At 40.8% G+C, this 13,230-nt stretch overlaps 1 protein-coding gene across 13 annotated transcripts in view; it reads right to left on the bottom strand.

Annotated features, from left to right (window-relative positions):
• The window catches only part of PLEKHA6 (pleckstrin homology domain containing A6), a 269,710-nt gene that overhangs the window by 146,286 nt on the left and 110,194 nt on the right, over window positions 1-13,230 (bottom strand). For 5 of the 13 annotated variants that reach the window (XM_089514576.1, XM_089514581.1, XM_089514579.1 and 2 more), the window contains exon 1: window positions 8,165-8,271. The exons of 2 other annotated variants lie outside the window; for them this stretch is intronic. In XM_089514576.1, coding sequence (XP_089370702.1) covers window positions 8,165-8,211 — 47 coding nt within the window. In that variant the 5' untranslated portion in view covers window positions 8,212-8,271. Of the gene's footprint in view, window positions 1-8,164; window positions 8,276-13,230 lie in introns of those variants that run through there. 6 more of the 13 variants (XM_089514592.1, XM_089514577.1, XM_089514584.1 and 3 more) reach the window with 4 other exon arrangements.

Here is a 13,230-nt window from a genome sequence, read left to right as displayed (position 1 = left end):
ATCTTTTTTTTTTCTTGCTGGAAAAATCCAAAAACCCACAAGACAACCTCCTCCCACAGGAAGAGAATTAAAAAACTACAATGCATTAAGGTATGGAGAAAGGCACTACTCTTTGGCTGTGTTTCCAGTTTGCTTGCTTATAAGATAAGGCTCTAAGACAGAAAAAAGTGGAACTACAGTGCTGTAACTGTGTTGAATGAAAGAGCCCTGGGAGTATGACTGAGAGAGACTCAGGACACCTAAAGTGCAGGATAAGATTCTCCCCTCACCACACCGATATTTCCTCTACAGAAGTTGACCTAATACTGGTCATGGAATTGTATCCCATACCACAACTGAGGGCATCAACAAACTAAATAACGGGGAGGAGGTCAGGCTGCTTAGATCACAGCCTCTTAAGTTTGCTAACAAAATGGCATCCAACATATCAATATATTTATAAAGTTGCACTTTACAACTGATGTTTGAAAGTAACTAGAACCACCATTATTCATTTCACCACCAGGGTAATTTTGCTCTTACTCATTACTTTTTAAATGTGGCTTTCTTATATCCTCATTACCCCCAGAATAACTATTTACAGGTAACTGTACAACTTGTTACTTCTATTTAACTTGTTATACTCTGCTGTTGCTGCCTGAAGCAATTGATTCTGCCTGCCTTATGACCAGGTTGGTCCTTCAGGCACTTAACTTTTCCAGCTTCCTTGACAGCATGGCTGCCAATATTTCCTTTCACACTACACAGTTACAGTGCTATGATTCCACTTTAACACCATAACAACATTTTGTGGAATCCTGGTTTTTGTAGTTTAGGGAGAGATATTTAGAGTTCTTAGCCGAAGAACTCTGCTACCTCACCAGACTACAAACCCCAGGGTTCTATAGGATGCAGTCATGGCAATTAAACTGGAATCATTGTTTTGTAACTGTGTAATGTTTCTCAGAACCATCCATGTATGCTTGCATAGCGTATGCATACCAGTTCTACATTCACACACACCCTCTTACCTCCCTCTCTCAATTTGAGTCCAAAATCTGCTAGCCAAGCTTTGGTTGCTCTCATGTGGCAGTCTTTGCTGCAGCCGTGGCTGCTGCTAGAATATGTTTTCCTTCAAAGCTCACTGAAAGCATCATTATTATCAATCATTAACCACCACATATGCTGCCAGAGGCCTTTAACCCCTTGGCTCCACAACTGTTTAAGAAGGCAAAATAGAAATGTGTAATCTTAGCTAGAATGATACACTGCACCTAAAAAACAAACACCAATCTTGGGCCTAGACCAAGATGTAGAAAATGAGGCCCTTCACATCTTGTTGGTCTGGAAATCATAGCATCATTACCCATCATAGCCAATGATGAGATGATGGAAGTTGCAGTCTGGACTGTCACATGGTCCTGATCCCTGGCCCACACATACAATAGCATGCCCTTGGACTGTCCCAATTTGACAAGGACAGTTCCAATTAATCCCCAGTTGTTCCACTTTTTCAGCTGCTTTTAAAATGTTCTGCTGTAGTCTCCCATAGCTTCTGTGTTCCTCTTCCTCTTGTTCACACAGGTTCTGGTGTTCATTTGGAAATATTGCAGACAATAATCAGGACCAGTTTCCCTTTAAACTGTACTTGTTTCTATCCTCAAATCCATTTGTTTCCTGCTCTGAGCCCCCCCCCCCAAGTATGTTGTAACATTAAGTAATTGCATTTTCAAAAGTAGTCTAACACATACTGCTCTTCTCACATATATGATAGATTACACTGTTTCTTCCAGTTCATTCAACCCCTCAGCTTGTTCTGAATGTTTTGGGTTTCCTTTTAAATAGACAGGATCTAACAGGTAGCTTGCTTTGCCCAAGGCCCCCTAGATTAATCACAGAGCACAAATCTGAACACAACTTTTCCTCACTCATCTGCACCCTTTCAATCACTGCAACCCACTAGCTTCCAAGTACGTTCTTTGTCACACAGAGCCTCCAAGAGAAATTTTGCAAGACCAAACAAGAGTGCTTTTGGGTCCTGAGGGGGTGTACCTCTCAATGACCAGATAACAATATTGTTGTTGTTATCCACCCTCGAGTCGATCTTGACCCATGGCGACTCTGCAGATGAGACATCTCCAAGACTCTCTGTACTCCACTGCTATGCTCAGTTCCTGCAAATTCACACCCATGACCTCCTTAATAGAGTCCCTCCATCTAGCATGTGGCCTTCCACTCTTTATGTTTCCCTCTACCTTTCCTAGTATTACTGTTGTTTTTTTCAGTGAGTCATGCTTCCTCATGATGTGTCCAAATGACAACAGCCTCAGTCTAGTCATCTTGGGAGATTTCTGGTTTGATCTGCTCTAGGATCCATTTGTTTGACTTCTTGGCTGTCCATGGTAACCTCAGCACTCTTCTCCAGCACCACATCTCAAATGAATTAATTATTTTCCCATCTTCTTTCTTAACTGTACAGCTCTCACATCCATACATGGTAATAGGGAATACAATAGCTTGTATGATTCTAACTTTCATGCTCAATTGTATGTCTTTACATTTTACACTTTATATAAAGCAATAAGTCTAATCAGCTAATGAAAGGAACATTTCTATCCTTTTTCTGATAGGCTTGTAGTAGTTGAGATGTTTATGGTGCGGAGCTCCTGCCTCGCACCACCAAGCGCCTCCACGGACAAACCGGAAGTCCCTGTGGACAAACCAGAAGTCCATGAGATTTCCAATTGCTTTCTAATGACACTATCAAAATCCACTTCTTTCTTTTGGCTCTGAACAAGACAGCCTCTCGTATGTAGTTCTCCATTAGTTCCCTGAAATTTCAAGGCACTTTATGGAAAAGCTTGACTGTTTAAGTCCTTTGGGAATTGTTTAGATAGTGCTGATGTGGCCACTGGTAATGTATTTTTACTTGAGAAGTAGAAGTCAATTTAATTTACCCAATGTAAAGGACAAAACTTGACTTGACTTAACATTCCTCCTATCAGAACAATCAGAATACAGCTCTGGAGAATTTGGAGGTCTAAGTGAATACATACGATTTCACAAGATGAAATGACCCATTGGTTTCATAAGAAAAATAGCCAGGTCCTGGTAAAAAGCCAAGAAAATACTCGAAGAGCTACATGTCTAGGGAGGTGTATTGGCACCATGGGGCAAAGATCTGTGATGTGATGGAGAGGCTGACAAAACTTGTCAATCCTACTGACCGTTATCCCTCTCTTTTGGTTCATGTGGGAACCAATGATACTGCAAGGCACAGGCTTCAGAATATCAGAAGAGATTATTAGGCTCTAGGTAGGAAGATGGATGCACAGGTCGACATCTCATCTGTTCTCCCAGTTGAAGGACATGGTGCAGGAAAATAGTGGATGTAAACAACTGGCTCTGCAGATGGTGCCTCCAAGAATGACTTGGATTCTTCGATCATGGGCTGCGGTTCCATGAGGGGGGACTTCTGGCAAGGAATGGTTTGCACCTCACACCAATTGGCTGAAACGTTTTTGGCAATAGTCTCAAAAAATTTATCAGGAAGGCTTTAAACTGAGTTATATGGGGGAGGGAGACAGTATTTTGGAAGGCAGGAACTCAACAAGGGCTGGAGATAATAGTCAAACTGTTATAGAGGGAACAAGGTAAATATTCCAAAGACCCAACAATGAGAGGCAAAAAACCCTACACAGGCAGAAAGTGGGGAGGACCCATGGCCTTAGATGTTTCTACTCTAATGCACAGAGCATGCGAAATAAACAGGATGAACTTGTACTCCTAGTACAACAAAGCAAATATGATATAATAGGCATCACTGAAACCTGGTGGGATGAGTCTCATGAATGGAATGTAGTAAGAGGGGTATAACATTTTAAAGTGATCATGTTCCTCTGGAGTTTGTTATACAGTGGAAAGGAGAAGCCAGGCATAGTCAGATACACCTTCTAGACTTTAGGAAAGCTGATTTCATTAAACTTAGGGAGATACTGGGGGTGATTCCATGGGCAGGAATACTAAAAGAGAAGGGGAGTTTCTCAAAAGGGAGATATTGAAGGCACAATTTCAAATAGTTCCAACGAGGAGGAAAAATGGGAAATGTCTCAAGAAACCAGGATGGATGACTAAGGAACTTTCAATGCAGCTAAGTTTGAAATGGGGCGTGTATAAGAAATTGAAAATGGGGGAAATCACCAAAGAAGAATTCAAAATAACTGAGAGCACATTTTTATAGGGGGTAAAGTCAGAAAAGTGAAAGTGCAGAATGAACTCAGGCTCACTAGAGAGGTTAAGAACAATAAAAAGGGCTTTTGGGGGTATGTTTGCAGCAAAAAGATGGAAATGATAGGGCCAGGACGTGGAGAAGATGGCAAAATGCTGACAGAGGACATAGAAAAGGCAGAATTACTCAACACTTTCTTTGCTTCAGTCTTCTCACAAAAGGAAAGGGTGCTCAAACTGAGGAAGCTAGAGCAGAGGACACAATAAGGGAAATCCAGCACAAAATAAGTAAAGAGGTTGTACAGGAATACCTTGTTAATCTAAATGAATTTAAATCTGGGGGAACAAATGACCTACCTCCAATGGTATTAAATGAGCTGGCAAATGTAATCCTAGAGCCATTGGAAATAATCTTTAAGATTTCCTAGAGAACAGGAGAAGTCCTGGCATACAGGAGAAGGGCAAATGTTGTCTCCATCCTCAAAAGGGGGGAGGGGGGAGAGGATCCAACAATTATTGTCCAGTTAGACAAATACGAGGAAAGAGTCTAGAGCAGATCATTAAACAGAGAGTCTGTGAACATTTAGAAGGCAATTCCATAATCAAAAAAAGTCAACATCGCTTTCTGAGAAAAAAATTATGCCAGACTAATCTGATCTCTCTCTCTCTCTCTCGATAAAATTACCAACTTGGTAGATGAAGGGAACGCTGTGGATATTGTATATTTTGATTGCAGTAAGGCCTTTGACAAGATTCCCCATGACATTCTTGCAAACAAGCTTGTAAAATGTCGGCTAGACACGGTAACTGTTACATGGATTTGTAATAGGTTGACTGGTCAAACCCAAACAGTGCTCAATAGTGGGTTCTTTTCATCATAGAGAGAAGTGACCAGTGGGGTCCTACATGGCTCTGTCCTGTATCTAGTACTATGCAACATCTTTACCAATGACTTAGATGAAAGAACAGGGGGCATGCTTATCAAATTTGTTGATGACATCAAATTAGGAGGAATAGCTAATATCCCAGAGGAGAGGATCAAAATTCAAAATGACTTTACTAGATTAGAAACCTGGGCCAAAGCTAACAAAATGAATTTCAACACAGGGAAATGTAAAGTACTGCACTTAGGGCAAAAAAATGAAATGCACAGATATAGGATGGGTGACACCTGGCTGAATGAAACTACATGTGAAAGGGATCTAGGAGTCCAAGTAGACCACAAGTTGAACATGAGTCAACAGTGTGATGCGGCAGCCAAAAAGGCCAATGCAATTTTAGGCTGCATCAATAAAAGTATAGTGTCTAAATCAAGAGAAGTAATAGTGCCACTATATTCTGACTTGGTCAGACCTCACCTAGAATATTGTGTCCACTTCTGGACACCACAATTCAAAAAGGATGTTGAGAAGCCAGAGTGTATCCAGAAGAGGGTGACCAAAATGGTGATGGGTCTGGAAACCATGTTTTATGAGGAAAGACTTATGGAGCTGGATATGTTTAGTCTGGAGAAGAGATGGTTAAGGGGTGATACGATAGCCCTCTTTAGGTATTTGAAGGAGTGTCACATTGAAGGTGGAGCAAGCTTGTTTTCTGCTGCTCCAGACAAGAACATGGAACAATGGATTCAAGCTCCAGGATCAGAGATTACACCTTAACATTAGGAGAACTGTCCTGACAGTAAGAGCTGTTATACAGTGGAACACACGCCCTCGGAGAGTGATGGGGTTTCCTTCCTTGGAAAGGTTTAAACAGAAGCTGGATGGCCATCTGTCGGGGATGCTTTGATTGTGATTTCCTGCATGGCAGGGGGTTGGACTGGATGGCCCTTGTGGTCTCTTCCAACTCTATGATTCTATGATTCTATGTTTAAATAACATTTGTAAAATAACGCAATGGAAGGGGACTAAGAGGTATGTTTGTTTTTGAGGAGGCAGCCATCAGAAATTCAAGGGACCCTCCTTGGCTCTCTGGGCCCTGAACCAATGTATCAACTGAACACACACACACACACCGCTTCTTTTATAGGCCCTATTGTCACATGACAAAGGTTTTAAAATTTCCCTCTCCATCACATTTTAAGAAATTTTCAGGTGATATACAAAATCTATGGTTTGCGATTTGGAGCTAATGACTCAGGCCTGTTACAGACAGCCAAAATAAAGCTGCTTCGAGTCACAGTGGAGGTATGGTGTTTCAATGATGCATGCGTCCTAAGAGTCCAGAAGTCACACCAAAGCCATGCTTCAGCCCTAAGGACTGGAGCATGGCTTTGGTGTGGCTTCTGGACTCTTAGGATGCATGCATCATTGAAACACCATACCTCCACTGTGACTCGAAGCAGCTTTATTTTGGCTGTCTGTAACAGGCCCTTAGTTTAACCTTTTGTTGTGTGCATTATACAATCTAGGAAGAAAAACAGCAACAAAACACATAACCACATGTGGAGACTATCTGAACAAGCCCTGTGGCAGTGGCCATGTCTGGGAATCTCCCAGGATCATAGTTTGACATATCATTCCTTGTATCCCAGGGTAGGAAAATTCTTCTGCATACCTTTCACCAGTACCTTTGCTGTCTAAAACCTAGCTTCAGTTCAAACACTGCTATTTTTCAAGGAGACTTATAGCACTTTAAAGACAAACATATCATTATGGCGGAAACATTCTTGGAGCAATGTTCATTAAATCAGGGATGAGAAGCAAGTCACTCTCCAGATTTTATTGTATTGCTTGTCCTAGCCAGTGAAGTCAATGCTGAGGAATTCTGAGATGTGTAGCCCAACACCTTCTAGAAGGTAGCATAATTCCTTCCCTGCTTGAGATGCATGAAGAGATATCTGTCCTTAGCACTGATGAATTTCTAGTTTCTGCAGCTAAATTAAATCCTCTTCATGATTTTAAGGGGAAAGTTACAAAGCGACAGACATTTGAATAGAATCATAGAATCACAGAGTTGGAAGAAACCATGCTTGTCTTCTGTTAATTCTATCAAGCCAAAGCCCATTTCTAAAAATCTTCAGCTTCTAGTGAACTCCTCAAATGGCAATGTTCTGTTTTCAGTGAAACATTTGTTATTCTTACCTACATCCATGTGTTGATCTGTGGAAACACAGCCTCCAAATTTTACAAAGGAAACAAGCAGTTTCTTGCCCAGAATATAGTACTAATGTAAAGATGGGAATTAGAGAGAAGATACACACTATTAGCATATCATGTACTGTTTAGATTTTTATATGCTTTATTTTACTAACAACCCTTCTATGGAAGCATAAGATTCCACAGACTCTAAAGAGAGGGGGAGGAAATGAAAAGATAACCAGGGCCTTATAAAAGCCTTTTCTAGGTTCAACCCTGCATCTGGCATCTGCCTAAGACATAGGTTTTTTCTTTCATGCAGGGAAGAAGAATTTCCAAAGCTTTATCCCACTGGGTGAGACTATGCAAGTTTTTGATGCTTTTCCACATTTTAAGTCTTTTTGCAGAAAAAGCAATATTCTTGTGAAAAAGTATATTTGGGGCAAAACGCACTATTTTCTGTACAAAATGTCATTTTTCACTCACATACTTTTTTTTTTTTTGCAATATATCCCCAAGCACAAACAAAAATCTTGTGGCATTGGACCGTTTTTTAAATGGGGTGGCTCATTTTGTCATGAAGGGTGAGAAAATGTGCAGGTATCTCTACCACTTACAAATGGCCCAATGATTTGTTTCAAACCACCTCATGGCTGGACGTCAGGGGCCCTGGAGTCAACTGAAGTAAAACAGTCCTAAGATTGTGGGTGTGGTACTGTATAACTATGTAGATACTTTTGCATTGCTACATTTTCAATAGAAACACAAATACACAGTCACACAATGTGCATGCCAATTTCATTAACTGGATGCAAGTTTAAATAGCTCAATATTAGTACAACTTGCCACTCTAAAAACAATTCAACAAAATGGGTTCCAACCTGGATAAGGGGGCTAAATTTCCTTGAGGCAGTTGGCCAGATTCCATTTTCAAAAGTTAAAAGTGAGAAGTTCAAGTAGCAGAGGAGGAAAGGAAAAGAAAAAGAGGTTAAAGAAGTCAAAGTTTTGTTGACACATTGAATTGATGTATGTTTCATTTTGCCATTCTGAGGAGTAGGTGGTGAACCTGATCTGCTTCCATTTAAAATCAATACTACTGCTTTTTTATTGTTTGTATGGCCTTTGTGGTACGCTCTTAGCTGGCCTAAGGATTCAACAGAGTCCTGTTTGACAAGCCATATTTCTTAAAGAAATAAATAAACCTAGCTTCAATAGAAGTCAAAGTTAAATGATCTCTAGTCTGCGTTCATTATCATTGGTACAGTTCTCTGAGTGAAGAAAAACAAACACTCCCATTGCTCACTTGCATGGTCTAATTAATGCAAATATATGCATATTGAAAACATGTCTATTTACTGGTATTGAACACTTGATTACCCAAATGTGTAAAACTGGTGCTGCAGATCTGCTGTCAAAGACCAATCAAGCCAGGCAATTACCTCAGAATAGGAGGCGGGCACCCAAGTGTTTGTCACTAAATACAGATGGTGTCACAGTCAACAATCTATGAAATTCTGCCTCTTCCAGTGGTGTCAGCACTTCTATCCCATTGGGTACAAGTGCTAGTTCCAGACTCCAGATAAATCTCATGGAACCCCTCAGTCACTGGGGTAAATCAACTGGGGTAAATCAGCATGCAGGTTCTTTGCATGATCTGTTTGCTACTGAATTTTATGTTTGTGGCTGACTTGAGAATACACTCCCCTAAAATGCCAAAGTAAAACCAAATCCAGATGCAATTGAGAGGATAGGAATAAAACATCTTTTCTGATTTCCTTTAGTGGTTCTGCCATCAAACTAACCTCTCCCAACAGAAGCACACTGACTATTTTCAAAGAAGAAGAAGTGGAAAGCTCATTCATTACCTTGAAAGCAACTAGCAATCTTTGAATGGCCTCTATTTTGTAAAAGGCATGATTGTCAACAGAACCCAGAAAGAGTTTACCAACCTTCAAAGCAGTTTGTTTAATTACTGAGCAGCAGTTACTTTCAGAAACCTCTTCCTCCATTCAGATGGAGTACTGGGGTCTAAACCCCAGCCTCTAGGCTGGAATTCTAAGCTGCATCAATAGGAGTAAAATGTTCAGAAAGAGGGAAATGACAGTACCACTCCATTCTGCATTGGTTAGATTTCACCTGGAATATTGTGTCCAGTTTTAGGCACATTAGTTCAAGAAAGATATTGACAAGCTTGAAAATGTCCAGAGGAGGGTGACCATTCTAACTTGGCAAAAATTCTGGACACCAAGCCCTATGATGAGGAATGGCTTAGGGAGCCGGGTATATTTAAATTGGCATTCATCTTTCAATATTTGAAAGGATGTCACGTAGAAGCTTGTTTTCTGCTGCTCCAGAGACCAGGACATTAACCAGTGGATTCAACGCACACGCACACACACACATGTCACCTTCAGTCCTCCCCTTTTCAAGCTAAATCTACCCAGCTCCTCAAGCTAAATTTACCCATTCTGTTCAAGTGATGAACAGTAATTACCCCCTGAAAGTTTTTCCTAATGTTTAGGTGGAATCTATATTCTGTATAGCTAGACATTAGGAAGAGGTTTCTGAAAGTAACTGTTGCTCAGCAATTGAAGAAACTGCTTTGAATTGATAAGCTCTCCTTCTTCAGAGATCCTCAGAACTGAGTTTGGGTGGTCATCTTTCAGGAGTGCTTTACCTGTGTATTCCTTTATGGCAGGAGGTTGAACAAGATGGTTCTCACAGTTGCTTCCAACTCTATCTTTCTAGATGATGAAGGAAATCTGTAATCAGGAAGGCTCAGGCTAAAACCAGTATTAATTTAGAACCCAGTGAAAAAAGAACAAAAAAGGGCTGGACACAGACTACATAGAATGAATCTGAAATAACCAGGATGACAGAACAGAATCCTTCAATAGGGAGGAAAAAAAACTCCATCATTTGTCAGTAAACACATTTATAGGCCTCACTGGTAAAATGAGCAGAGAAAAGTTTGCTATAAAATTTCCTTACACTATACAGCATCCAAGTATCTGCCCACACTGTCTGCAAAACATTTATTCTCACCACACCCCTGTGAGGCACCCCTGTGAGGCAGGGCACTGTTGGGAAACTGATCACAGGAAAAAGAGAGGGTTTATGAAGATCTCTAGAGCATAGTACAGATCCACCAATTTTCTTGAGAGATGATGGTGTGTTTCTAATTCTGGACAAGGATATAAATGTTCTCTATTCAGACTGACTACACCACCATTTCACCTGCACTCATGTCACAATTTGTGATCAATGGTTAAAAGCAATTTCCCCCAGAGCTAAAGCCATGTTGTTGTTGTTGTTTTTAATGTAACATGTTAGGTACATTGTTAACAAATCAATGTTTACTTATAGTTTGATTATTGGTTTGTTGCTGTTTTTTATATTCACTTAAAATAGAAAAATGGCCATGTGTTCCCCAAATGACCAACCCCCAACATTGTTTATCCATTATTCCCAGAGGGTAAATATTACAGAATACACTAAAAGTAACAGTGTTATGCCTTTATTGCTCTCCAATGAAATTCATTATATCCAACATTTTTATTCATAACAGGGTACATTCAGGCCCCTGGTTCTCTGCCACAACATCATCCATCAACCCACCCCTACCCCCCACCAGCTCTTGAGTAACATGTTTGAGTAGCTGTTACTGATGACATTCTAGCATATTTCCAGAAGAAAATTATTTTATGCTCAACACACTTTGTTATAAGCTGCCTTCAGAATCCCATGTAAGATTTTTTTTTACCGTACCATGGTTTCCCAATTTTACTTGTTTATACTCTAATAGAATAATTGCCATAGAATCCTAAGACTGGGCAAGATCTGATAAAGTCCAACCCTGTGCTTGATACAGGAAATCCATTATGACAGCTTCCTATCTAGCCTCTGCTAGATCTTTTGGATGGAAGAATCTGTCACCACTTTAGGTAATTGTTCTATTGTGAAAGTACTCTCACCATTAAGAAGTTTCATCTAGTGTTCAACAAAGTTTGCCTTCCTATACCTGGAGCCTATTAGAATAAATACTGCTCTCCGGAGAAGTAGAGAACAAATTGTCTCTGTATGCTTCTGTGTCAGAGATGAGCAGTGGCATCCATAGGATTGGTGTCACCTGGTGTGGTAATTCATGGTGTCACCTCTCCCCATTACCTCCTCCCATGCACACTACTAATTTACTCATAGATCTTAATTCCCATATACCACTGAATGTACTGTATATACTCATGTATACATCTAGAAATTTTAGTCAAAAAACTGACCCCAAAAACCTGAGTTGACTTATCCATGGGCCAATGTAAGTACTGTACTTTAACTCTTATTTTAAAAGGAACAATGCCCTGGTGAAAGGCAAGAGCATAATTTGTCCTGGAAGCATTGACCTCCCTCTAGTCTCTCATTCATCCAGGCTTTAGGATCAGCACAAACAGCTGTGCTTCCTGGAATTTTGTAAATTGTTTGGCATTGTTTTCCTTGCTTCATCCTTTAGATTATTTGTCACATGTCCCTACGTTTTACCCTCGACTTATACATGGTCGTATAAAAATCCATAATTTTGGCCCCAAAACCTCAATTTATTCACAAGGTTGATTTATAGTCGAGTATATACGGTAATGGTAATAGTTGTATCTTAAACAACTAGCACAGGGGTAGGCAACCTTTTTGAGCCGGGGGCCGGGTTGCTGTCCCTCAGACAACTGGGGGGCCGAAGCCAAAAAATAAATAATTAAATAATTAAATAACATAGGACAACATTTTCAAATGCAGGACACATTTTTTTAAATGGAGGACATGCGAAAAAATTTGATGATTTTTAAAAAATGTTAATATAAATGCATGTTTCTTAGGCATGATCAAAATGGAGGACATTTGGACCTCAGAAGCTGGCTGATATCAACATCACCATCATCATCATCATCAACATCATCATCACCACTATCATTGTTAAAGCAGACCTTTTAGCATTAAAAGCACCGAAAATACACAGAAATGCACTTTGGAAAGTCACACTGTCTCACCTTCAGAAAGAGTGAGTGCATGTCTCAGAAACTGACTGATATCATCATCATCATCACCACTATCATTGTTAAAACAAAGCAGACCTGTACAAATTGAATGGAAATCCTCCTGCTCCTCCTGCTACTCTTCTTCTTCTTCCTCCTCCTCCTCCTGCTCCTTACTTCCTCCCTCCTCCTCCTGCTCCTTCTTCCTCCTCCTCCTTCCTCCTCCTCTTCCTCCTGCTCGTTCCTTCCTTCCTCCCTCCTCCTCCTCTTCCTCCTCCTACCTTCCTCCCTCCCTCCCTCCTTCTCCTGCTCCTTCCTTCCTCCCTCCTCCTCCTCTTCCTCCTCCTCTTCCCCCGCCCCCTTCCTGCCCTGCCCGAGACTGCCTGGCAGCCGCGGGAAGGGAGGGAAGGGGGAGGACCTCCACCCCGTTCCTTCCCTCCCCCGTGGGCCTGGTGTCGGCGGCAATCGGTGGCAGGACCAGGCTGGGGCCGGTCCTGCTGCCTCACCGGGCCGGATCCGGCCCACGGGCCGGGGGTTGCCGACCCCTGAACTAGCAAAATTAAAATTAAACCTATAAATTACAATATCATAGACACAGAATAAATATGTTTACATATACATAGCTTCATGAGGTTAAACTGAAAATTGTTTAAAATATGATGTTTTAAAGAAAAAAAAAGAAAAAAATATTTTTTTTGAAAAATTAAATTGTGAAATTTTATTTAATTAAAAAAAACCTGAGGCCTCTCCTTTCTCTTCCCACTGAGCCTCAATGCACTCACACCATCTTGTCAGCATTTTAAAGATATACAGGTTAATGCTGCAGCCTGCTTCTGCCCAAATGCAGATGTTTGAGCAGTGGTGTCATCTGGTGTGGTCCACACCCCCTGCACACATTCCCCAGTGACACCACTGGAAGTGGGCAACTT

The sequence above is a fragment of the Sceloporus occidentalis genome, unplaced genomic scaffold, assembly GCF_023333645.1.
Source record: "Sceloporus occidentalis isolate IW3139 unplaced genomic scaffold, rSceOcc1.0.p SCAF_3, whole genome shotgun sequence".
Lineage (NCBI taxonomy): Eukaryota > Metazoa > Chordata > Lepidosauria > Squamata > Phrynosomatidae > Sceloporus > Sceloporus occidentalis.
Note: the sequence above shows the minus strand (reverse complement) of the source record. Positions and strands in the feature narration are given on the sequence as shown.